The sequence below is a fragment of the Petromyzon marinus genome, chromosome 63, assembly GCF_048934315.1.
Source record: "Petromyzon marinus isolate PM22_M1 ecotype Great Lakes invasive population chromosome 63, UKy_Petmar_22M1.pri1.0, whole genome shotgun sequence".
NCBI lineage: Eukaryota > Metazoa > Chordata > Hyperoartia > Petromyzontiformes > Petromyzontidae > Petromyzon > Petromyzon marinus.
In genome coordinates this window covers 6,184,983-6,210,610 of record NC_133729.1, presented here as the reverse complement: position 1 = coordinate 6,210,610, position 25,628 = coordinate 6,184,983, and the positions used below count along the sequence as shown (strand labels likewise).

The window sequence follows — 25,628 nt, the reverse complement described above, 5'->3', positions numbered from 1 at the left end:
TCCGGCACCGGTTTGACAGCAGCGCGATGATGATAATGATGATGATGGGGGGGAGGGGGGGGGGAGTGTTTGCCTGTCGTCAGGGGGCACGCACTCAAGGCCACCGAGGGGCCGACAAGTGATGAAGAACGCTGGCGTAGAAGATGCTCCTGCAGACATCAACGGGGCGTGCACGGCGTTGCATCGTTGTTACAGAGCCCCATCTGTCTACAAGATGCGTGGCGGTGGCCCATTGCGCAGGAGATGTCTCAGTGGCGGAGACGTGTCTGTGGGGGACGTCTCAATTGTGTTTGGCGTATCTCTGTGCCGAAGGTGTATCGGTGTGCACGCTCGTGCCTGTGCTTAAGATGCCTCTGCGCAGACGACGTCACACTGTGTAAGGGATGTATGCGCAGACATGGGTCTGCCTGGCAGATATGCTGGCGCAGAAAACGTCTCTGTGTTGGTGTATCTCTCCGGGTACTTTACAAATAGCCGTTGATGAATCACGGAGCCTTTCGCCGTTGCGTGAAGATCGCCCTCGTGCCGCACAGGGACAGCTGCCGCTGGGGGTGCCCCTAGGCTAGACCACACCGCAGGCCGGGTCTGCGAGACTGCAGCGGTGGCGCCTTCCCACGTGATGATCGTCCCCCCCCCCCCCCCCCGTGCTTGCTATATAAGAACGATGGCGCAAATACCACGTGTGCTGAAACTGAACATGTCAATACGTACAAATCGATTGGCCCACATCAGAGGCGGACTCGATCGTGGCATCGTCTCACCGCCAAGTCTTAGACCGGAGAACAGCGCCACAGTCATTTTGTAATCGCCGAATAGAATGCGGCCACTGAATCGCGCGCATTCGGATGCGAATCCGCGGCCGTCTGGAACGCTCTCCCTTCCCATTGTGGAAAGCTGCTGGAGCTACGCCACTTTTAAATCATCATCAAGATTGACAAACTCATTTCTTTTAGAACTGCTTTTTTTTTTCCCCCGTGTGTGTTTAGTTTATTGTCCGTCCCCCGCCACCTCCGAATTCGCGTGGTCGGCTACGTGCGGTGCGAAAGAAGTTCGGCATCATACATCAGTGTCAAAGACAATGCATGTATTATTATCGAAGCATGTTTGTGCGCATGTTTTACCACACTCATCCGTTCATGCAGACCTGATGATGCCCTGCAATGGGTTTGTCTATTTGGTGTTTGAACATCCGAACACCTCCTGCACTATCATCATCATCATCATTGCCGGAGATGACAAAGCCTTTTTCATTGTTCATCAATCGATCCGCTCATCCGCCCACCAGCTCACCCGTTCACCCACTCACCCGCTCATCCGGTCACCCGCTCATCCGTTCAACCGCTCACCTGCCCACCCGCTCACCCATTAACCCGCTCATCCGTTCACCCATTCACGCACTCATACGCTCACCCGTTCACTCACTCACCCGCTCATCCGCCCACCCGCTCATCCGTTCAAACACTCATCCGTTCACCCGCTCACCCGTTCACCCGCTCATCCGTTCACCCGCTCACACGCTCATCCGTTCACCCGTTCACCCGTTCACCCGCTCATCCGTTCACCCGTTCACCCGTTCACTCACTCACCCGCTCATCCGTTCACCCGTTCACCCGCTCATTTGTTCACCCTCCCACCTCGCTACACCCATTCCACCCTCCCCCCCGCTAACCCCCCTCCTCCTCCCCCCCACCGCGGCGCAGGGCGCCTCAAACTTCGCGCCCTCAACCTGCTGAGCCGTCGCAGCGACGAGAACCGCGCGGCGCACCGCACGGGGCGATTCGCGTGCGACGAGGCGGTGCTGCGTCGCGGCCAGCCCTTCCGCCTGCACCTGCACTTCAACAAGGCCTACGAGGCCGAGAAGCACGCCCTGGCCCTCGTGTTCGACTACGGTGAGCCCCACTCCCCCCCAGCTCACACCCCCCAGCTCCCCCCCCCAGCTCCCCCCCCCCAGCTCCCCCCCCCCACAGCTCCCCCCCCAGCTCCCCCCCCCAGCTCCCTCCCCCCCCACAGCTCCCCCCCCCCCCACAGCTCCCCCCCCCCCCATTCTCCGTTAGATCCTTACAATTTTCCGAACAATAACAACAATAACAACACTGACAACAACAATAACAACAACACACGTTTATTATTGTTCCTGTTGTCGTACATCTGTTGTCGTACATCTGTTGTCGTACATCTGGCTATATCTGTGTTTTTGGGTGAGATCGCGTGAACGTGAATGTTGTCGTTAAAGCCACCAGCACCACCACCACCACCCCCACCACCACCAGCACCACCACCACCCCCAGCACCACCACCCCCACCACCCCCAGCACCCCCACCACCATCACCCCCAGCACCACCACCACCAGCACCACCACCACCACCACCCCCAGCACCCCCAGCACCCCCAGCACCCCCAGCACCACCACCAACACCCTCACCACCACCACCACCACCATCACCCCCAGCACCACCACCACCCCCAGCACCCCCAGCACCACCACCCTCACCACCACCACCCCCACCACCCCCACCACCCTCACCACCCCCAGCACCACCACCACCCCCAGCACCACCACCCCCCCCCCCCAGCACCACCACCCCCCCCCCAGCACCACCACCACCCCCACCACCCTCACCACCCCCAGCACCACCACCCCCACCACCACCCCCATCACCACCCCCACCACCCCCACCACCACCACTACCCTCACCACCCCCACCCCCACCACCATCCTCACCACCACCCCCCACCACCATCCTCACCACCACCCCCCACCACCCCCCACCACCACCCCCCACCACCCCCCACCACCCCCCACCACCACCCCCACCACCCCCACCACCCCCACCACCCCACCCACCACCACCACCACTGCATGTCTCTCTCTCGTTCTCTGCCCGTCATCGCGTGTGAATGCCAGGTCGCTTCTGGAAGAAAAAAAAAGGAGCTCTATAGCGGCTCAGTGGGGCATTACACCTGGTCAAATAAATTTAATTAGAAAATAGCTTGTAGTTTGTAGGCGACCGGCCGATGTACCCACGATGTGCTCCACAGCTGCGCCAGGGCACGGTCCCCACCCACATACGTTTTCATTTTAACCCCTTTACAATTACGCCATCGAATTAAGCCCCGCGCCCGCTCTCAGGCCATTAGCGATCTGAGCAAACGCCCCTCTCTCGCTCTCTCCCACACACACGCGCACGCGCGCGCGCACGTTCACTATGCGGCATTTAATTGGGTCTCTCCCACGTCAACTAATTGCGGGATTGTTTGAGACACTGCGGATTTTGTTTTTGTTTCGCCATCTCTTCCCCCTCCCCTCCTCCTCCCTCCGAGCGTTATTGTCAATTGCGGACGACAGATCACCCCACACACCCCCCCCCCCCGCCCGCCCTATGCGGGTTTGCTTTGTGCGGTATCGCACAAAGCGCGGTGCGCACGCCGCTTACCATCTCATGGTCTTCACACATTTTCAGGGAGTGGGAGGGGGGGTGGTGGCCACTTTCGCCAATAAGACATCATCAGCGTGACGGCTCCCCCAGCCGTTATTTGGAACCATTGTGGGGTTTGACAGCAGCAGCAGGATGATGATGATGATGGGAGGCGGGGGGGTTTCACATGTTTCGTACTGGTGGGAGGCCCGCACGTCATGGGGCTGCGCTGAGCGGGCCGCACGCCAACGTGTTGAGTCTACGGGCAGTGTTGAGTCTACGGGCAGTGCTGAGTCTACGGGCAGTGTTGAGTCTATGGGCAGTGCTGAGTCTACGGGCAGTGTTGAGTCTATGGGCAGTGTTGAGTCTATGGGCAGTGCTGAGTCTACGGGCAGTGTTGAGTCTATGTGCAGTGTTGAGTCTATGGTGCTGTGCTGAGTCTACGGGCAGTGTTGAGTCTATGGGCAGTGTTGAGTCTACGGGCAGTGTTGAGTCTACGGGCAGTGTTGAGTCTACGGGCAGTGTTGAGTCTACGGGCAGTGTTGAGTCTACGGGCAGTGCTGAGTCTACGGGCAGTGCTGAGTCTATGGGCAGTGTTGAGTCTATGGGCAGTGTTGAGTCTATGGGTAGTTTATTTACATTATGAGACCTCCTTTGCCAGTAACAAGATATAGGAATAGGTTTTACCCTATAGGAATAGGTTTTACCCTTTTAACTGGCACAAAAACTGACACCTTTATTCAAGGCATCATGGTTGCAATAACCACAACACAGGCAGTCAAAATGCAAACAAAAGAGACAACTCTGATAATAATATGCACTGTCCTTGAATTTGATTGGTCCACACCCGAGACGGCTTTTCTTAGAGCCTAGTCTCCACTGGTGTTGGACCAGAAGACGCCAAAAGGCGTACAACTCAAAAACAGCGCACTATCAGAGTATTGAGGGCTCGGGGTGAGCATTTACATTATGAGACCTCCTTTGCCAGTAACAAGATATAGGAATAGGTTTTACCCTTTTAACTGGCACAAAAACTGACACCTTTATTCAAGGCATCATGGTTGCAATAACCACAACACAAGCAGTGAAAATGCAAACAAAAAAGACAACTCTGATAATAATATGCACTGTCCTTGAATTTGATTGGTCCACACCCGAGACGGCTTTTCTTAGAGCCTAGTCTCCACTGGTGTTGGACCAGAAGACGCCAAAAGGCGTACAACTCAAAAACAGCGCACTATCAGAGTATTGAGGGCTCGGGGTGAGCATTTACATTATGAGACCTCCTTTGCCAGTAACAAGATATAGGAATAGGTTTTACCCTTTTAACTGGCACAAAAACTGACACCTTTATTCAAGGCATCATGTTTGCAATAACCACAACACAAGCAGTCAAAATGCAAACAAAAAAGACAACTCTGATAATAATATTGGCACTGTCCTTGAATTTGATTGGTCCACACCCGAGACGGCTTTTCTTAGAGCCTAGTCTCCATTGCTGTTGGACCAGAAGACACCAAAAGGCGTATAACTCAAAAACAGCGCACTATCAGAGCATTGATGGCTCGGGGTGAGCAACCCCGAGCCCTCAAAAACCCCCTTCAAAAAAACCCCTTCTCCGCTATCCCCCCCCACACCCCCCCGCCGCCCAGGTTCCCACCCGTGCCTCGAAGACGGCACGCGCACGCTCCTGCGTCTGGACCTCCAGGACGCGGAGAGCGGCGCGGCCACCGGCGGCCCCTGGACCGCGCGGGTCACCGAGTCGTGCGGGAGCGACGTGACCGTGGTGGCGTCCGCGGGGCCGGACGCTCCCGTGGGGCTGTACCGCTGCTACGTGCTCACCGACTCGCCCGGAGGGAAGTACAAGTCCCGCAAGACGCCCGTCTATCTGCTCTTCAACCCCTGGTGCAAGGGTGAGCGAGGGTGGCTCCGTGGACGTGCGGGAGGAAGTTCAACACGCGCGCACGGGCTCACTCATCGCGCGGAGAACCCATAGACTCACGCCGAGATTCAGAGACTCACACATACATACAAAGACTCACGCCGAGATTCAGAGACTCACACATACATACAAAGACTCACGCCGAGACTCAGAGACTCACACATACATACATACAAAGACTCACGCAGAGACTCAGAGACTCTCACATACATACATACATAGACTCATGCCGAGACTCAGAGACTCACACATACATACATAGACTCACGCAGAGACTCACGCATACATACACAGACTCACGCAGAGACTCAGAGACTCACACATACATACACAGACTCACACCGAGACTCAGAGACTCACACATACATGCATACATAGACTCACGCAGAGCCTCAGAGACTCACACATACATACATAGACTCATGCAGAGACTCACGCATACATACACAGACTCACGCAGAGACTCAGAGACTCACACATACATACACAGACTCACACCGAGACTCAGAGACTCACACATACATACATAGACTCACGCAGAGACTCACACATACATACAGAGACTCACGCCGAGACTCAGAGACTCACACATACATACACAGACTCACACCGAGACTCAGAGACTCACACACACATACATAGACTCACGCAGAGCCTCAGAGACTCACACATACATACATAGACTCACGCAGAGACTCAGAGACTCTCACATACATACATACATAGACTCACGCCGAGACTCAGAGACTCACACATACATACACAGACTCACGCAGAGACTCAGAGACTCACACATACATACACAGACTCACACCGAGTCTCAGAGACTCACACATACATACATAGACTCACGCAGAGCCTCAGAGACTCACACATACATACATAGACTCATGCAGAGACTCACGCATACATACACAGACTCACGCAGAGACTCAGAGACTCACACATACATACACAGACTCACACCGAGACTCAGAGACTCACACATACATACATAGACTCACGCAGAGACTCACACATACATACAGAGACTCACGCCGAGACTCAGAGACTCACACATACATACACAGACTCACACCGAGCCTCAGAGACTCACACACACATACATAGACTCACGCAGAGACTCAGAGATTCACACATACATACATAGACTCACGCAGAGACTCAGAGACTCTCACATACATACATAGACTCACGCCGAGACTCAGAGACTCACACATACATACACAGACTCACGCCGAGACTCAGAGATTCACACATACATACATAGACTCACGCAGAGACTCAGAGACTCACACATACATACACAGACTCACGCCGAGACTCAGAGACTCACACATACATACATCGACTCACGCAGAGACTCAGAGACTCACACATACATAAATAGACTCACGCAGAGACTCAGAGACTCACACATACAAACATACATACACAGACTCACGCAGAGACTCACATACATACACAGACTCACGCCGAGACTCAGAGACTCACACATACATACATAGACTCATGCAGAGACTCAGAGACTCACATATACATACATAGACTCACGCCGAGACTCAGAGACTCACACATACATACATAGACTTACGCAGAGACTCAGAGACTCGCACATACATACATACACAGATTCACGCAGAGACTCGGAGACTCACACATACATACATAGACTCACGCAGAGACTCAGAGACTCACACATACATACATAGACTCACGCAGAGACTCAGAGACTCACACATACATACATACACAGACTCACGCAGAGACTCACATACATACACAGACTCACGCCGAGACTCAGAGACTCACACATATATACATATACTCATGCAGAGACTCAGAGACTCACACATACATACATAGACTCACGCCGAGACTCAGAGACTCACACATACATGCAAAAAGTTCAACATACATACCACGACTCAGGTAGAGATCCATACTCATACTGAGACCCATAGACTCACACAAACACGCATAGATTCACACAGTGATCCGTAGACTCACGCAGAGACTCAGAGACTCACACATACATACATAGACTCACGCCGAGACTCAGAGACTCACACATACATACATAGACTCACGCAGAGACTCAGAGACTCACACATGCATACATACAAATAAATTTAACATACATACTTCGACTCACGCAGAGATCCACAGACTCACACAGAGACCCACAGACTCACACAGTGACCCATAGACTCACACAGCGAACCATTGACTCACACAGAGACCCATAGACTCACACCGAGACCCATAGACTCACACAGTGACCCATAGAGTCACACAAACACGCATAGATTCACACAGTGATCCGTAGACTCACACAGTGACCCGTAGACTCACGCAGCGACCCATTGATTCACACACATAGACCCATAGACTCACACAGAGACCCGTTGACTCACGCACAGAGACCCATAGACTCACCACACAGGGACCCATAGACTCACACACAGACCCATAGACTCACACAGAGACCCATTGACTCACACAGAGACCCATTGAAACACACACATAGACCCATAGACTCACACAGATACCCATAGACTCACCACACGGAGACCCATAGACTCACACAGAGACCCATAGACTCACCACACAGAGATCCATAGACTCACACAGATACCCATAGACTCACCACACAGGGACCCATAGACTCACCATACAGAGACCCATTCCCTTAGAACTGATTTTTGTGGTTCGTGTTGTCGTCCTTCCCCCGCACCTCCAATTGCCACGGTTGGCGATGTGCGGTGCGAAAGCAGTTGGACATTCACATCCTCGCATTCACCATAGTGCATTGCGGCTCTTCAAATACTGATTTGGATTTAATCTCGCCGAATTCGACAAAAATGGCTCTTCATGTTACAGTTTTGGTTTTCCCGACCCCTGCTTGAGGGTTAGTTTCACGGGTTAGGGTTTAGCGGCCAGAGCTAGGGGTTAGGGTTTTGGTTAGGGTTTAGTGGTCAGAGTTAGGGTTTAGCGGTCAGAGCTAGGGGTTAGGGTTTTGGTTAGGGTTTAGTGGTCAGAGCTAGGGGTTAGGGTTTTAGTTAGGGTTTAGCGGTCAGAGCTAGGGGTTAGGGTTTTGGTTAGGGTTTAGTGGTCAGAGCTAGGGGTTAGGGTTTTGGTTAGGGTTTAGCGGTCAGAGCTAGGGGTTAGGGTTTTGGTTAGGGTTTAGTGGTCAGAGCTAGGGGTTGGTGTTTTGGTTAGGGTTTAGAGGTCAGAGCTAGGGGTTAGGGTTTTGGTTAGGGTTTAGTGGTCAGAGCTAGGGTTTAAGGTTTTGGTTAGGGTTTAGTGGTGAGAGCTAGGTGTTAGGGTTTTGGTTAGGGTTTAGTGGTGAGAGCTAGGGTTGAGGGTTTTGGTTAGGGTTTAGTGGTCAGAGTTAGGGGTTAGGGTTTTGGATAGGTTTTAGTGGTGAGAGCTAGGGGTTAGGGTTTTGGTTAGGGTTTAGCGGTCAGAGCTAGGGGTTAGGGTTTTGGTTAGGGTTTAGTGGTCAGAGCTACGGGTTAGGGTTTAATGGTCAGAGCTAGGGGTTAGGGTTTTGGTTAGGGTTTAGCGGTCAGAGCTAGGGGTTAGGGTTTTGGTTAGGGTTTAGTGGTCAGAGCAAGGGGTTAGGGTTTTGGTTAGGGTTTAGTGGTCAGAGCTAGGGGTTAGGGTTTTGGTTAGGGTTTAGTGGTGAGAGCTAGGGTTTAGGGTTTTGGTTAGGGTTTAGTGGTGAGGGCTAGGGGTTAGGGTTTTGGTTAGGGTTTAGTGGTAAGAGCTAGGGTTTAGGGTTTTGGTTAGGGTTTAGTGGTGAGAGCTAGGGTTAGGGTTTTGGTTAGGGTTTAGTGGTGAGAGCTAGGGTTTAGGGTTTTGGTTAGGGTTTAGTGGTGAGAGCTAGGGGTTAGGGTTTTGGTTAGGGTTTAGTGGTCAGAGCTAGGGGTTAGGGTTTTGGTTAGGGTTTAGCGGTCAGAGCTAGGAGTTAGGGTTTTGGTTTGGGTTTAGCGGTCAGAGCTAGGAGTTAAGGTTTTGGTTAGGGTTTAGCGGTGAGGGATAGATGCCACAGGTCTTGATCAGGGTTCATTCGTTCGGGGTGAGAGTTAGCCCGCGGCAGTAGCTGCCTGCAACCCTGCCCTGCGGAGGCAGCAGCGTGGGTTGGTGGATCACGCTCTGAGATGCTGCCGTGAAACTCCCCTTGTCATGGGCGTGGAGGAGGGAGCCGTACCCCTGGCTCGCCAGCAGAAGTCGCTACCCAATATTCCTCTGTTCCATCTGTATGGGAATCGAGTGTTGCCCCCTTGCACGCGTGAATTTTCTCCGTGTGCTCCCGTTTACTCAGTATTTGTAAACACTCTTGACCCAGCAAGGTGTTATGGGGTTACCTGCCTGAGATGCACCACCTATGCTTCCACTGCGCGTTTTATCCGCCCGGCGCTCCGCTCGTTCTTGTTGTTGAAAGTTTTTTTTTTAATAAAAACTAGTTTTATTTTTTTTATTTAAAGCTTTCGTGACTGCAGTAATTCATATTCTTAGTTCTTTCGGTAAAGTCACGTTGAAGGGAAACAATAAAATAATAAAATATATAAAACAATAAAAATTCTCACGACGTTTCGACCATAACACAAACGGTCGTCATCAGGTGTATCGGTTTGCATAAATGTATCTATTTTTAAACGGCGCGTTTATTTATTTATTTAAAAAAACGTTAGCGCCACGCGCAGCGATTTGGCAGTTTATTTAGAAGGACGAGTCCATCTATGTTCTGAAAAGAGGAGGGGGGAGACGAAAAATTTAATGTATGCTGTCTGAAAGCCACTGTAAGCGTGAACAATCAATTAAGACCTGAAATGGTTTATCAAATCTTTCCAATGACTGCTAAGACAGAATCCATCTTCTCGGTTGAAATTGTCTCTGTGCTTGTATATGTGGATAGCCTCATGAACGAATCTCTCATGGTAGCCAGATGGCTTACAAAGAACCTCTGTCTTGGAAAAGTCAATCTCATGTGAGCCTACTGAATTATAACAATGATCTGCCACGGCCGAGGTGTTGGTCCTACCGTGTTATTTTACCAGCTAATGCCCACCGAGCTGTTTGACTCCTCTTCAAAAACGAACCTGGCAACAAAAGATAGCTCAACGAAGCGCCTTATCATCACGCGGAAATAACCGATAGCGGGCCCAATAATGTGAACGCGCGTTGATTCTAAACGTGGATGGAGAGACTCGGAGAATTACCCACGCGACCACGTGGAGAGAGCGAGCGGAGAGCGAGACGCGCAAACTCCAAATAATCAGCAGGCGTCATCCAGAGTCGGGATCGAACTCACGGAGCTCCTAAATACCAGGCGAGGTAGTGGTTGGTCGTACATGTTATGTGTATATCGTTTATTGTTAAATTTGAATCACAGTTCCTGTGATCACCGTAAGATTGTTTTTTGTATTCTTAGCTCTTTCGGTAAAGTCACGTTGAAGGGAAACAATAAAATAATAATATATATATAAACATAAATATATTGTCACGTTGAAAGGAAACAATAAAATAATAAAATATATAACAATATTTATATATATTATTTTATTGTTTCCCTTCAACGTGACTTTACCGAAAGAGCTAAGAATATGAATTACTGCAGTCACGAAAGCTTTAAATCCAAATTGTTTTTGTAGCTTTATTTTGGTGATTTTGAAAAGTCTTGGTTTAGCCATGTTTGTTTTGTTGTAGTACAGAGTTAGGCTGATAACTTTAATCTAAATTGTCTTATGGTTGTTATTATCTGACTTGCATCCCACTGGGATTGTCTGACTTGCATCCCACTGGGATTTTTGCACACAGCGTTGAAATACGGTGGTTTTCCTGGAAGACTTTGCTGTTTTTTCCTGGATTGTTCTGCTGCGCGTAGTCACTTTGAGATGTTTTCTTTGTTCATGTTTTTGTTTTGTTGCGGTTGCACCCGAGTCAAGAGCCGCACGGCTCACAGGGTTATGCCGAATAAATGGAAACTGAAAAGTCACGTAGTTAGAAATAAAATCAAACAAATCACGACGTTTCGATCGCAACACAAGCGTGAAATCCATACAAAGAGTATGGTTTTCTGCAGTCACGAAAGCTTCAAATCAAGGTTGAAACTGAAAACTGAAACATCTCGTGTCACTGTATCTGCTGCTGCTGCTACTGCTGCTGCTGCTGCGTGTAGGTGACTCTGTGTACATGCCCAACGAGGAGCAGAGAGACGAGTATGTGCTGAACGACAGCGGCGTCATCTTCCACGGCTCTGCAAGCGAGATCTGCACTCGCTCCTGGTTCTACGGCCAGGTGATGGCTGTGGGGGTGGGCGGGGCCGGTGGAGAGAGGGGGCGGGGGGCCGAGTTAGGGGTAACAAAATGTAGACAAAAGATCACCCGTATAGCCTTACCCGGATTTTGGGGCAAGTGCTGTCAGCGAGTTGCACCTATTAAGGCCGGCACGGAACACTAAGGGGACGTCCATAAATGACTTCACGCACCTCGGGGGGTGGGGGGGGGGCTAGACATTTGTGACGATGTGCGACGAGGGGGGGGGTTTGAGAAATGTGACGTCACATCAAAATGCGCAATTTTAAATAAATATGTAATTGTTATAACAACACTAATTGTTATAACAACACTAATTGTGTAATAACAACACTCCTACAACATCAGAGTGCAGCGCCACATTAAATACGCACTACAATGACAATAGTTTAAAGCGATTTAAAGCATGTTTTATTTTCAAAATGTAAATATAGTTTTGTGGGGGGGGGGGGGGGCAGAGCTTTGTGACGTCATATTTGAGGGGGGGGGGTCTGACTTTTTGTGACGCCGTGTGATGTGGTAAAAAATCGTCCAAAATCGCGTGACATCATTTATGGACGGCGTCCAAAGAGTTGGTTGACCCCAACTATGTTTTGTTATTTATGCCAGGCGAGGCCCACTGAGCTATGTAGCTCTTTGTTCAGAAGCGAGCTGGCTCAACCACGTGGCTTATCATCATCACGCGGACATTTATTCGGAGCCAAATACCTGAAGCGCGTGGTGACGTTGATTCTAAATGTGGGGAGAGAGGCACGCAGACTCCAAATATACAACGGCAGGCGTCAGGGTCGAGATCGAAACCCACAGCCTCCTGTACAGGGGTGGAGCCAGGATTTCAGGCCGGGGTGACATTAAACAAATGTTAATTTCAAGAATGATTTAGAGAGTCAGGATGTTGAACTTAGACGCCATCGGTTGGTGACACACTCTGACAACGCAGTTGCACGGAGTCCGCCAGACCGAGTGTCGTACACTTACACGCAGAATGTCACCCCTGTCACCCCCCCACCCCTGGCTCCGCCCCTGCTCCTGTATACCAGGCGAGGGAGATAACATCTCGCCAGAGGGGTACCCCTAAAGTATCGTCACCGCGGGCAAGCTTTTGTATCCCAAGTGACAAAGGCGGCCGGCTGAGTCGTCCTTAGGGAGAGGCCCAGGAAACCTGTTCGGATAATCGTCGCTGTTGTTGGCCATGAGCGGGAATCGATCCCGGGTCGTATGGTTCATAGGGCAGCGAGCTAACCGCTGCACTACCGCTCCCGACAGAACAAGATCCCCCGTGGAGCCTGAGCAGACTACTGGGGCAAGTGCTGAAATTGTTAGCGCACTGCGCTACGAACCCAGCGAACCGAGTTCGGATCCCACTCACGGCCAACGTCAGTGTCAAATATACGCACTGGTCGTGGACCTCCCGTAGATTAAAAAATAAAATCGGCATTAAATTAGCACCTGCACTGGGAAGGCAAAGGCGTCCGGGCGTGGTGCTGTCCACACCACCCCCCCATCATGGGTTCGCCGTCACGGCCTTCACGGCCTTCGTGGCTCGCGAACAGCACTTGCCCCAACAGCACGTGCGGTGACCTTTGTGTCGACCTCTGTCGCGGTGGTGCAGTTCGAACGCGGCGTGCTGGACGCGTGCCTCTTCGTGCTGGACCGCGGCGGCTGCCCCTACGCGGAGCGCGGAGACCCCATCTCGGTGGTCCGGACCATCGCGGCCACGGTGACCACAGCAGTGACCACCACCCCCACACCCCCCACCCCCCCCACCCCCCCCACTCCCCCCACCCCCCCCACCACCCCCCCCCCAACCCCCCCACCACCCCCCCCACTACCACCACGCGTCCCCCGGCGTGTGTCCACCTTCGAATTAGACTCGGGCACGGGGGGGGGCTATCTGAGTGGTGGGCGGGGTTACCCGTGTGGTGGGCGGGTCTACCTGAATATTGGGCGGGGACTACTTGAGTAGTGGGCGGGGCTAGTGAGCTGTGGCCGGGGGCTATCTGAGCAGTGGGCGGGGCTACTTGAGCGGTGGGCCGGGTTCTACCTACGCAGTGGGCGGAGCTACCTGCGCAGTGGGCGGAGCTACCTGGGCAGTGGGCAATGCTACCTGGACAGTGGGCGTGGCTGCCTGAGCAGTGGCCGGGGCTAATTGAGCAATGGGCGGGGCTACCTGGCCAGTGGATCGGGGCTACCCGAGCAGTGGGCGGGGCTACTTGAGCGGTGGGCCGGGCTACCTACGCAGTGGGTGGAGCTACCTACGCAGTGGGCACTGCTACCTGGGCAGTGGGCACTGCTACCTGGGCAGTGGGCGTGGCTGCCTGAGCAGTGGAACGGGGCTAACTGAGCAATGGGCGGGGCTACCTGGGCAGTGGGCGGGACTACCCGAGCAGTGGGCGGGGCTACCCGAGCAGTGGGCGGGGCTACTTGAGCGGTGGGCCGGGCTACCTACGCAGTGGGCACTGCTAACTGAGCAATGGGCGTGGCTGCCTGAGCAGTGGCCGGGGGCTACCCGAGCAGTGGGGCGGGGCTACCCGGGGCAGTGGGCGGGGCTACCCGAGCAGTGGGCGGGGCTACCGGGGCAGTGGGCGGGGCTACCCGGGCAGTGGGGCGGGGCTACCCGGGCAGTGGGGCGGGGTCGTTGTACAGCCATTCGCTGGTGTCCGTGAGGCATGCGCTGGCCTGCGGTCGCGCGACCGAATGAGACGAGCGTGGCGCCGTGCAGGTGAACGCGAACGACGAGAACGGCGTCCTCGTGGGGAAGTGGTCCGAGCAGAACGACTACTCGGGCGGCGCCTGCCCCGACGCGTGGAGCGGCAGCGTGGAGATTCTGCGACGCTTCCGGCGCAAGCGCCGCCCGGTCTCCTACGCCCAGTGCTGGGTGTTCTCCGGTACCACCACCGCCGGTGAGGTCGCCGTTAAATCCACCTACTCTGTCACCAGCATCACCGCCGTCACCGCCGCCATTACCAACGTCACCGCCGCCGCCGCCGCCAGCACCGGCGGCGGCGGCGGCAGCACTCGCGTCCCCGCTGTCGCCACCAAAATCGCCACCACCGTGACCACCGTCGTGTCTCCATGAAGCACCGTCCTATGCTGAGGTCACCTGGAGTGGTGGCCACCACCGCTATCACCATCGTCACCATCACCACCCTCACCGCCAACCCCACCCTGGCACGCTCGCTCCCCAGTGCTCCGCTGCCTGGGGATCCCGGCCCGGACCGTCACGAACTACGCGTCGGCGCACGACACGGACGGCAACATGACGACGGACATCATCGTCGACGAGAACATGGAGGCCATCGAGAAGCTCACCAAGGACTCCGTGTGGTGAGCGCCGCCAATTCCCATGTGATCGGTCATAGGGCACCCCCAGCGGCAGCTGCCCCTGTGCGGCACAAGGTGACTCAACACGTGACCTGCAGGAGGGCATTAGTCTGCCAGTGGAGGGGTTGATGATTGCTGTGTGGTCTAGCCTAGGGCACCCCCAGCGGCAGCTGCCCCTGTGCGGCACAAGGTGACTCAACACGTGACCTGCAGGAGGGCATTATTCTGCCAGTGGAGGGGTTGATTATTGCTGTGTAGTCTAGCCTAGGGCACCCCCAGTGGCAGCTGCCCCTGTGTGGTGCAAGGTGACTCAACACGTGATATGCAGCAGGGCATTATTCTGCCAGTGGAGGGGTTGATGATTGCTGTGTGGTCTAGCCTAGGGCACCCCCAGTGACAGCTGCCCCTGTGTGGTGCAAGGCCACTCGGCACGTGGCCTGCAGGAGAAATCAGTCCGGAAAAAGAGGGGCGATGATTTCGCTCACGTGTGCAATACGCTGACAATTAAGAAATTATACTCCTTGGTTCTTTCGGTAAAGTCACGTAGATAGAAAATTAATAGACACAGCAGGATAACTGTTGACACAGCAGTGTTTGTCTCACCTGATGACGATTGCTTGTGTTGCGATCGAAACGTCGTGATCTATTGTGTTTCTACCCACGTGACTTCACCGAAAGAACCAAAGAGTGTGGGGGATTCCTGCAGTCACGAAAGCTTCAAATCAAAAGTTAAGTAATTAGCGGATCATTTAAAAAAATATATATTTCTTTACTATTTTTATTTTACCAGGTAAATCCCACTGAGCTCTACGAAGGCTCTTTTTCAGAAGCGACCTGGCCACAAATGATGGCTCAACTTAGTGGCTTATATCATGTGGACATTTGTAGCGGGCAACTACTCTAAAGGCGCGATGCTGATTCTAAACGTGGAGCTGGGGAAACACCGGAGGCACCGGATAAAAATCCACGCGACTACGGGGAGAGAAACACGAAGACTCCGAATCGTCGTCAGGTCGGCTGGGCCTCAGCTGGCTGCCTTGTGCGGCGTTTAAACATCGCCGCAAGAGAGACAAAGGCGGCCGGGCGGACGTGGTGTTGGCCACCCACCCCCTCGTGTGCCGTGCCGACCTTCATAAGTGCTCGCTAACAAATCCACGCGACCACGGGGAGAGCTCCAAATACACAGCAGGCGTCGTCAGGGTTGGGATCGAACCCACGACCTCCTGTATACCAAGCGAGGTCGTCAACATCTCACAGCGTGGAGAGAGAGAGAGAGACATGCAAACCGCGGCGCCCCATTTAACACCTCCCCCTCCCCCCCCCTCCGCAGGAATTTCCACAGCTGGAGCGACTGTTGGCTCCAGCGCCCGGACCTGCCCCGGGGCTACGGGGGCTGGCAGGCGGTGGACGCCACCCCGCAGCAGCGCAGCGAAGGTGGGGGGGCGGGGGGGGAGCCCACGGGTCACACAGGGGCAGCTGCCACCGTGGGGTGGTTCCCCTTGGCTCAGCATAGATTTATGCCAGCGTGTGTTCAGGGTCGTTATTGTTCTTTAGTCACGGTGGCTAGGAGATGTTAACTACCTCGCCCGGTATACAGGAGGTCGTGGGTTCGATCCCGACTCTTGACGCCTGCTGTAAATTTGGAGTTTGCGTGTCTCTCTCATCACCATCACAGTGGCTATGAGATGTTAACTACCTCGCCCGGTATACAGGAGGTCGTGGGTTCGATCCCGACTCTGACGCCTGCTGTAAATTTGGAGTTTGCGTGTCTCTCTCCCTCTCTCTCTCCCCGTGGTTGCGTGGATTTTTCCTCCGGATCCTCAGGTTTTTTTTTCACTCCACATTTCGTATCAACATCACCGCGCCTTTAAGAGTATCTGGCTGCAATGCATTTCCAACGTGACCATGATAAGCCACTAAGTCGAGCCATTATTTTTGATGACCAGGTCGCTTCTAAAAAAAAAATAAGCCCTATATATCTCTCAGTTTGACCTTACCCGGTTAAAATATGTACACATTTTGTTTTAGCTTAACAGTTTAGCGTTGTCTCACCCAGGAGTCTATCGCTGTGGCCCAGCCTCGCTCAAGGCCGTCAAGATGGGCCATGTCCATCTACCGTACGACACCAAGTTCGTTTTCGCAGAGGTACGGCCACGGATGTCCTCCTCCTCCTCATCGCTCAAAGTGTGTCCGGGTCGCTGTTAAGGCTGACGTAGGTCGGAGCGCGGCGAGCGGTGAAGCCACAGGCGTGGCGAGAGCGGTGCTGGACGTGGTGTGGCGGTTTTCAGTTGCGCGTGTGATTAATTAAACTGGGTGCAGTGAGTTGATGGTCTCAGCCTGGTCACCAGTTTTATCCCATCACTTTAGCTCCCATCACATTATCTCCCATCGCTTTATCTCTCATTGCTTTAGCTCCCATCGCTTTATCTCTCATCACTTCATCTCTCGTCACCTTATCTCTCATCCCCTTATCTCTCATCAATTTATCTATCTCATCACTTTATTTCTCACCACTTTATCTCTCACCACTTCATCTCTCACCACTTTATCTCTCGTAACTTTAGATCTCATCACTTTATCATCTGTAACGTTATCTCTCATCGCTTTATCTCTCATCACTTTATCTCTCATCGTTTTATTTCTCATCACTTTATCTCTCATCACTTTATCTCTCATCACTTTATCTCTCACCACTTTATCTCTCGTCACTTTATTTCTCTTCGCTTTACCTCTCGTAACTTTATCTCTCATCACTTTATCTCTCATCACATTATCTCTCATCACTTTATCTCTCGTTTTATTTCTCACCACTTTATCTCTCATCACTTTATCTCTCACCACTTTATCTCTCGTCACTTTATTTCTTACCACTTTATCTATCATCACTTTTTCTCGCATCACTGTATCTCTCATCGCTTTATTTCTCATCACTTTATCACTCTTCATCACTTTATCTCTCATCACTTTATCTCTCATCACTTTATCTCTCACCCCTTTATCTCTCATCACTTTATCTCTCTCATCACTTTATCTTTCTCTCGATGCAGCAGTCGTGTAGGAGGGTTCCAGATGCGGTCAGCGAATAGCCAAAATATCCGATGGCAAGTTCGCGAATAACGACAGAATACTGCACATCAAAGCGATTATTGTTATCGCAATGAACAGAGGCTCTCTTAATGGACTGGCTCACCTCCACCCTCCCCCCCCCCCCCCCCTACTTCGGTGTCTGCCGATGAACGCGCGCACAGGTGAATAGTGACCGCATCTTCTGGCAGCGCGGGACTGACGGTGTCCTCCGCAAGGTGAACGTGGAGAGCGACAGCATCGGCCAGTTCATCAGCACCAAGGCGGTTGGCAGCGCCAGCCGCGAGGACATCACTCACCTCTACAAGTTCCCCGAGGGTACGGCCAGCTCCAGCGCCTTGGCAAGGGCGGGGGCTGGGGCGGGGTGGGGTGGGGCGGGGTGGGGCGATGTGGGGCGGTGTGGGGCGGTGTGGGGTAGGGCGGTGTGGGGTGGGGTGGGGCGGGATGGGGCGATGTGGGGTGGGGCTGGGGCGGGGTGGGGTGGGGCAGTGTGAGGCGGGGTGGGGCAGTGTGGGGTGGGGCTGGGGCGGGGTGGGGTGGTGTGAGGCGGTGTGAGGCGGGGTGGGACGGTGTGGGGCGGGGCTGGGGCGGGGTGGGGTGGGGCAGTGTGGGGTAGGGTGGTGTGGGGTGGGGTGGGGCGGGGCTGGGGCGGGGTGGGCTGAATTCGGCAGAGTTTGGGTGGGGCGGGGTGCGATGCGACGAGGTGTGATGGGGCGGGGTCTGGTGGGGTAGGGCTGGGTGTGGTGGGGCGGGGTGGGGCTGAGTAGGGAGGGGTGGGGCGGTTGCCCCGGGCACCCCAGTCCGACAGGGAGGTGCCACACTGCACGTGCAGCCGAATTGTCGGAGCAGCGGCGGCTCGAATATCTGGGGATGAGGCGGGGGCCTTGGCGTCGTGAGTGGGCGGAGGAGCTCTCGGATTGGCACGTTGCCCCCGGGTGCCAGAGTGGCTCGCGATGGTGTCCTGTGCCCATTATCATCAATTTTGCTTTCACGCTAATTCTGCGATGGGACGTGAGGTCTGGCACGCCGAGCCCAGAACGCCTCGGTACCACCCCGGAGCTGGAGAGATGACCGCTTAGAACGAGCGGCATCGTCCATCTTACCCTCCCCCCACCCCCCACCCCCTCTCACACGCAGGCTCGCGGGAGGAGAGGATGGCCGTGGAGCGAGCGTTGAGGTTCGGCTCTGGAGCAGCGCTGGACGGCGACCAGGACAGCGACCGGCACAGCGGCCAGGACACGGCCTCAGACGACGTGGGCCCGTGCAGCGAGTCCGACGTCAACACCGCCCCCGCGCGCGACCCGGCGACGGCCACCGTGGCCGGAACCGCCGCGGCCTCGGATGGCGACGGCGGAACGATCGTGGCCGCGCTGGAGGAGAGCGCGCGCGAGGTTGCGGCCTTCGTTCGGAACGCGGGGAAGCCGGCCCGCGCGTGCTCCGCGGTCGAGGAGCCGTCCTCGCCGAGGTGCCAAGAGACGGACGAGTCGGTGGGAGGAGGAGCGGCGGCGGCGGCGGCGGCGGTGGCCGGCGCGCGACCCGCCCGGCGCCCGGCGCGCGAGCCCGAAGATCGGTCGAGCAGCGGAGAAGACGACACGGACGACGACGGCGACGTCGGCGACGTTGGTGACGTTGGTGACGATGACCGTGCGGCGAAGAAAATTCGGTGCCTGGAGCCGGGAGAATGCCGCTACCGGAGGTGTCTACCCATCTCCGAGATCGGTGACACTGACGATACCGACGATGACGACGATGACGACGATGACGACTGGAACACCAGCAGTTACTTCAGCAGAGCCTTCTCAGCCACTCGCGCTCGTGGCTCCAGAAGCGCCGTCAGACACTCGGCAGCCGCCGGCACCAAGGGGTCACCGGGCCACGATGGAACGCCGTGGCGCAGTGGCGGCGGCGTTTGCCAGCCCGGGGCCTTCGCCAAAATTTCCGGGAGCCTCGCCCCCTATGCCACGTTGACCGCGAGCCACCCCGCGGGACGTTACCCCGTCAATGGCGAGGACGTCCACGCGGTTGGGGGAGACGACCGTGAACCGGGCGAGCTGAGCGTTCCGGCCGGAGGCGCCGCTTCGACGAGCGGCCATGGAGCGGCAGACTCCGCCGCCGTTGCCGCCCGCATGAGGCCCCCGGTGCCACCCGCGGCTGCAGTCGCCGCCGCAGCCGCGGCTCGAAGCTCCGTTGGCGCCACCGCCGAGCCGGCCACTTGGCCGTCTTACCAGCCGCAGACATTCATGGCCATGGGCGCCGGGTCGGGGAAGAGTGAGCCATGGACCGCAGAGCATCGAGACGATGGCGTCGCTGTTGGAGGAGGAGGAGCGGGAGGAGGAAGAGAGGAATGGTGTGGATCGGCCACCAGCAACTTCCGCTTTGCCAGCGCCAGGGAGTTCGCAGCCACGGGCCCCGCGGATATCGCGCCGACGCCGCCCCGGGCGGTCGGCAATGCCGGCCCCGTGCTCCGGCTCCCGGCGGAGGCGGCGGTGGTGCCACAAGCCTCCGCGGGATTTGGGGCGCGTTCGCTGTCAGCCGGCGGGCGCCATTGGTCCAGCACCTACACGGCGACGGAGGCGGCCCCTGCGGCCGTCTCATGCGCCCCGGCGTGCTCGTGGGGTCCTCCGCTCGGCACCGGTGGCACCGGCGGCCGGGCCCTCGCCGCGCCGGGGCAGTCGCCGTTCGCGCCGAACCTCACGACGCGGGGAGGCCAATTTCTCGGCCGCGGGCCCGGCGTGCACGACGTCGGCGCGCTGCTCCGGCCGTCGGGGGTGGGCAGCGGCCTTCTCGAGCGCGGGGCTGGCGGCCGCGCCGGGGAGCCGTCGGCGGGGCCGCTCGCCCATGGAGGCGCGGACGAGGGGTCGCGGGCTTCGCCGGGGGTTCGGAGACGACGGTGCGAGGAGGAGGAGGAGGAGGAGGAGGGGCGCCCCGGGGATTGGTGGGCTGCCGGCACTGGCGGCGCGCACGGCGGTTGGGGCGCGCGCTCCGAGGTGCCGGCGGCGGTGGCGACGGAGCCGCACGCCACAGCCGGGGGGCCGTTGGCGGAGGCGCGTGACGGCGCCCCGGCCGTGACCGTAGCCGGGGACTGGCGGTCCCTCCTGCGCGGTGTGGCGGCGAATCCGGCGGGGAGCGACGCCGCGGGCAGTGGCGGCGGCGTCTACGGCATCGCCGGGCGAGCCGGCGCGACGTTTTACGCGGACCGGCTGCGGTGCCTGCTGGCGGAGAACGATCGGCGCCGCGCGGAAGTTGCGGCGGCCCGCAGGCTGCTCTTCCGTGGCGCGGCTTCAGGCGACGAGGCGATCGTCGGAAAAGCGGCGGCGGCCCCGGCGGCGGCCCCGGCGGCGGCCCCGGCGGCGGCCCCGGCGGCGGCCCCGGCGGCGGCCCCGGCGGCGGCCCCGGCGGCGTGGGCCAGCGACCGTGTGATCGGGGCCGCGGGATCTTCGGCGCCCGTCGCCAGTGCAGAGTTCGCGAAGCTGCGCCAGGAAGAGACGGAGCAAACGGAACATCGGAGTCTTCAGCAGCAGCAGCAGCAGCAGCAGCATTTCCATCATCACCACCATCATTACTATCACAAGCATCTGCAGCAGCAGGCTGGACAAGATCATCTTCAACATCAGCAACAGCAGAAGCAGCTGCAGCAACATGACCAACATGAACATGGGCATCAGCTTCAAGAGCAGTGCCATCATCAACAAGACCATGAGTATCATCATCAGCAGCAGCAGCTTGAGAAGCTGCAGCATCATCATCATCATCAGCAGCAGCGGCGATGCCGGGACGTGGCGGTGGCCGTGTTCCTGCAGGAGGGGATCGTGCTGGGATCGAACTTCGCGATGCTGGTTCGCGTGACGAGCCTGAGCGACGAGGTGCGGTCGGTGAGCGTGCAGCTGCGCGGCCACGTCGTCACGCTCATGGGCAAGACGCTGGGCGTTTTCAAGGAGGAGAGCTTCGCCCTCACGCTTTGCCCCTTCGACGGTGAGCCAGGGACGGGTGTCGGTGCACGCGAGTGGCCTGGGGTGCAGAGAGAGATGGCGGGGGGCTGGCGGGGAAGGGCGATGGAGGAGGGGGCTCTCGGTCAATCACCTGCACTCGTTGCCGACTCACCCCACTCGCTCACCCATTCTCTCGCTCCCACTCGACCACACACTCAACCCTCTTGCTCACTCACCCACTCGCTCACCCGCTCACCCACTCGATCGCCCCCACTCGACCACCCACTCAACTCTCTTGTTCACTCACCCACTCGCTCACCCACTCGCTCACCCACTCGATCGCCCCCACTCGACCACCCACTCAACTCTCTTGTTCACTCACCCACTCGCTCATCCACTCGCTCACCCACTCGATCGCCCCCACTCGACCACCCACTCAACTCTCTTGTTCACTCACCCACTCGCTCATCTACTCGCTCACCCACTCGATCGCCCCCACTCAACCACCCACTCAACCTCTTGCTCACTCACCCACTCGATCACCCATTCGTTCGCCCTCACTCGATCGCCCACTCATCCCTCTTGTGCAACCACCCACCCACCCACTCACCCGATCACCCACCCGCTCGACAACCCATTCGCTAGCCCACTCGATCACCTCCTCAACCTCTTGCCCATGCACCCACCCGCTCACCCAGTCGATGACCCGCCCGCTCGACCGCCCACCCACCCGCACAGAGCAAGACGCCCTCATCACGGTCACCCCGGGTGAGTACATGGACCTGCTGGCCGATCGCTTCGCCATGATGGTGTCGGTGAGCGCCAGCGTGGCCGAGACGGGCTGCTCGCTCCACAAGCTGCACACCTTCCGGCTGCGCGAGCCGCGCTTACTGCGCTCCCGCTGGGCCTCCAACCCCGCCAGCCTCGCCGTCACCACCACCACCACCGCCGCCGTCGCCGCCGTCGCCGCTGCCACCGCCACCACGGCCGCTGCCAAAATCGCCCACGGCCCCGTACGTTTGTTCTCCTATGGGCAATGGTGGTCTCTGGGTGAAGTTGGTCTATGGGTGAAGCTGGTCTATGGGTAATGTTGGTCTATGGGTAATGTTGGTCTATGGGTAGTGTTGGTCTATGATTCATATTGGTCTATGGATAATGTTGGTTTATGAGCAATGTTGGTTTATGGGCGATATTATTATACGGGCAATGTAAGTCTATGGGCAATGTTAGTCTATGGGCAATGTTAGTCCATTTCTCTCTACGTGTGAGCCACGTCCATTCTCAACGGCGATCACGGCCTTCCTTCCACTCAGCACTGGGCGTGATTAATACCGTACTCAAAAGCCCTCAAATACTCTCTGGAATCGACGGCCAAACATTTCCCCCAACGCAGCATCAGCAGCAGCAGCTCGCTTGCCGAACTCGTCAAGGAGCGTAAACCATCGCTATCCTTGCAGCAGCGGCGGCGGCGGCGGCTTTCGGCTCAGCCGTCGAACAAGGACGGTGGTCACCACATCGTGCGGCGCTTTCAGATGCGCTGTTTTCTGCGTCTGGAACGCTCGTTCTTCCGATGTTAGGAAGCCACTGGTGATATGCACTTGGAAATCATCAAAATTGACGAACTAATTTCTTTACAACTGCTTGTTGTATTTGGTTTGTTGTCCTTCCCCAGCACCTCCAATTAGCGCGGTTGGCTACGTACGGTACGAAAGAAGTTCAATATACACTAGACTAATAGGGGTTTTCCCCTTTTTTCTGGCAACAAAACTGACACCTTTTGCAAGGAATCATGTTAACATTAACCACAATACTTGCAGTCGAATGCAAACAAAAAACAATACTCTGATAAGTTATGCATTGTCCTTGAAACTGATTGGTCCACACCAGAGACAGCTTCTCTTAGAGCCTAGTCTCATACGGTGTTCGACCAGATGACGCCAAAAGGTGCACAGTGCACCGTATGAGACTAGGCTCTAAGAAAAGCTGTCTCTGGTGTGGACCAATCAGTTTCAAGGGCAATGCATAAATTATCACTGTATTTTTTTTTTTGCATTTGACTGCAAGTATTGTGGTTAATGTTAACATGATTCCTTGCAAAAGCTGTCAGTTTTGTTGCCAGACAAAAAGGGGAAAAACCCTATTAGTATACTTTGGTACTGGCAAAGGAGGCCTCATGGTATACACTGCACTACATGCACCCTCCTGCGCTGGAGGGCCACTGCACTGGTCAAATGTAAACGTTCCCTTGGGCAGGTGGCTGACCAGAGCTGCCGTGGGGAAGACACCGGCGCGGTGAGCGTGGCTTCGGCGAGGGAACACGGCGTTCGGGAGGAGTTCGGTGGAGTCACTGGGTACGAATAACTCCCTCGGCGCTTTTGTCCGACCTGCAGGGCTCATCCAGCAGTGGATTGATTAGGGGCTTGTGTGTGAATGTAAAAGTAAATTCCATTAGCTCGTTTGCAAAGTCGCGAAGAAATGAAAAATATATATATATTTGGTCACTATTTTGTGACGGCAGTGTTTGTGGAAGTTATCAATGCGCAATGCATTTATCGATGTGTGCCATCAATCAGGAAATGTCTACTGATCGGAAGTAAGTTATCATTAAGCAATGATGATTGTTCAATCGTGGCTGTATGGACGCTGCTACACAATCAGAATATTTATTCATGCTGCAGGAGGAATCCGATGAGCTATGAAGCTCTTTTTTTACAGTTGTCCAGTAGGGGGCACGGGATCAGAACGTTACAACAAACAATACAAAAAAAGTGGCTGTAAGGGATCACGGCACACACCCCAGAGGCTCGCGGGTTTAATTCCATCTCATGGCACGGAAGTTGCAACAATACGGGGGGGAGGGGGGGGGCAGGTTTATTAAATTTATACCAACCCCAAGCTCTTACAATAATAATAACCACAACAATAACAACAACTTGCAATAACAACAACAGCAACATCCTCGCCAAATTCAATAGACCAGTTTATAAACCACCTGATCTCTTTCAACACCTTCAACGTTTGGCGCTTGCGTGCATTGCCGGCAAAAAAAACCGTGGCATTATCATTTTTTTTCTTTTCTGGTTGGCCCTCAGTGGGCCCCTTCCCCACCCCCCACCCCCTCCCAACCTGCGTTCGGCGAACCCGTGGCGGAAAGTAGTAAATAAATCGCGCCTGTGCCGCAGGCCCGGGCGCCTCCTGCTGCCGGCGTACGCCGTATACGTGCCGCTCGTCGTGCAGGGCCGGCGCGGGGGCCTCTTCGCCAGCACGGACTGCCTGTGGCAACCGGCAGCGGGGCCGGGGCGAGCCGGGGCTGAGTGCGGGCAGGATGGCAACGGGCTCCTCGTGTAGGGAACCCACCCCATCCCACCCCACCCCACCCCCCTCCCACCGCCACCCCATCCCACCAACGGCTGCAAGAGCTCACGTTGGGGACCGTCACGCGCGAGAGAGAGACGGAGAGATGTGGTGCCACCTACTCTTGTCACGAGCCACGGGGAGGATTCGGATGATGTCCGACGTTTCGCACCCACCCACCCACAACCCGTCCGCCCACCCAGCCGGCAGCTGCTGGGCTGTGCTGCGCCTGTATAATTAAAACGACTGCTACTA

The 25,628-nt window shown here is 55.8% G+C and overlaps 1 protein-coding gene across 1 annotated transcript; it reads left to right on the top strand.

Moving 5' to 3' along the window:
- The first annotated feature begins 397 nt into the window (after nt 1-397).
- On the top strand, nt 398-25,628 carry LOC142906304 (uncharacterized). The gene is made up of 14 exons (XM_076053846.1): nt 398-401; nt 1,701-1,889; nt 5,070-5,330; nt 11,547-11,665; nt 13,295-13,402; nt 14,405-14,585; nt 14,871-15,009; nt 16,337-16,440; nt 17,063-17,151; nt 18,255-18,408; nt 19,228-22,062; nt 22,758-23,032; nt 24,273-24,370; nt 25,202-25,628. Exons 1-14 carry the CDS (start codon nt 398-400, stop codon nt 25,365-25,367), a joined length of 4,722 nt encoding a protein of 1,573 aa, XP_075909961.1. The 3' UTR covers nt 25,368-25,628.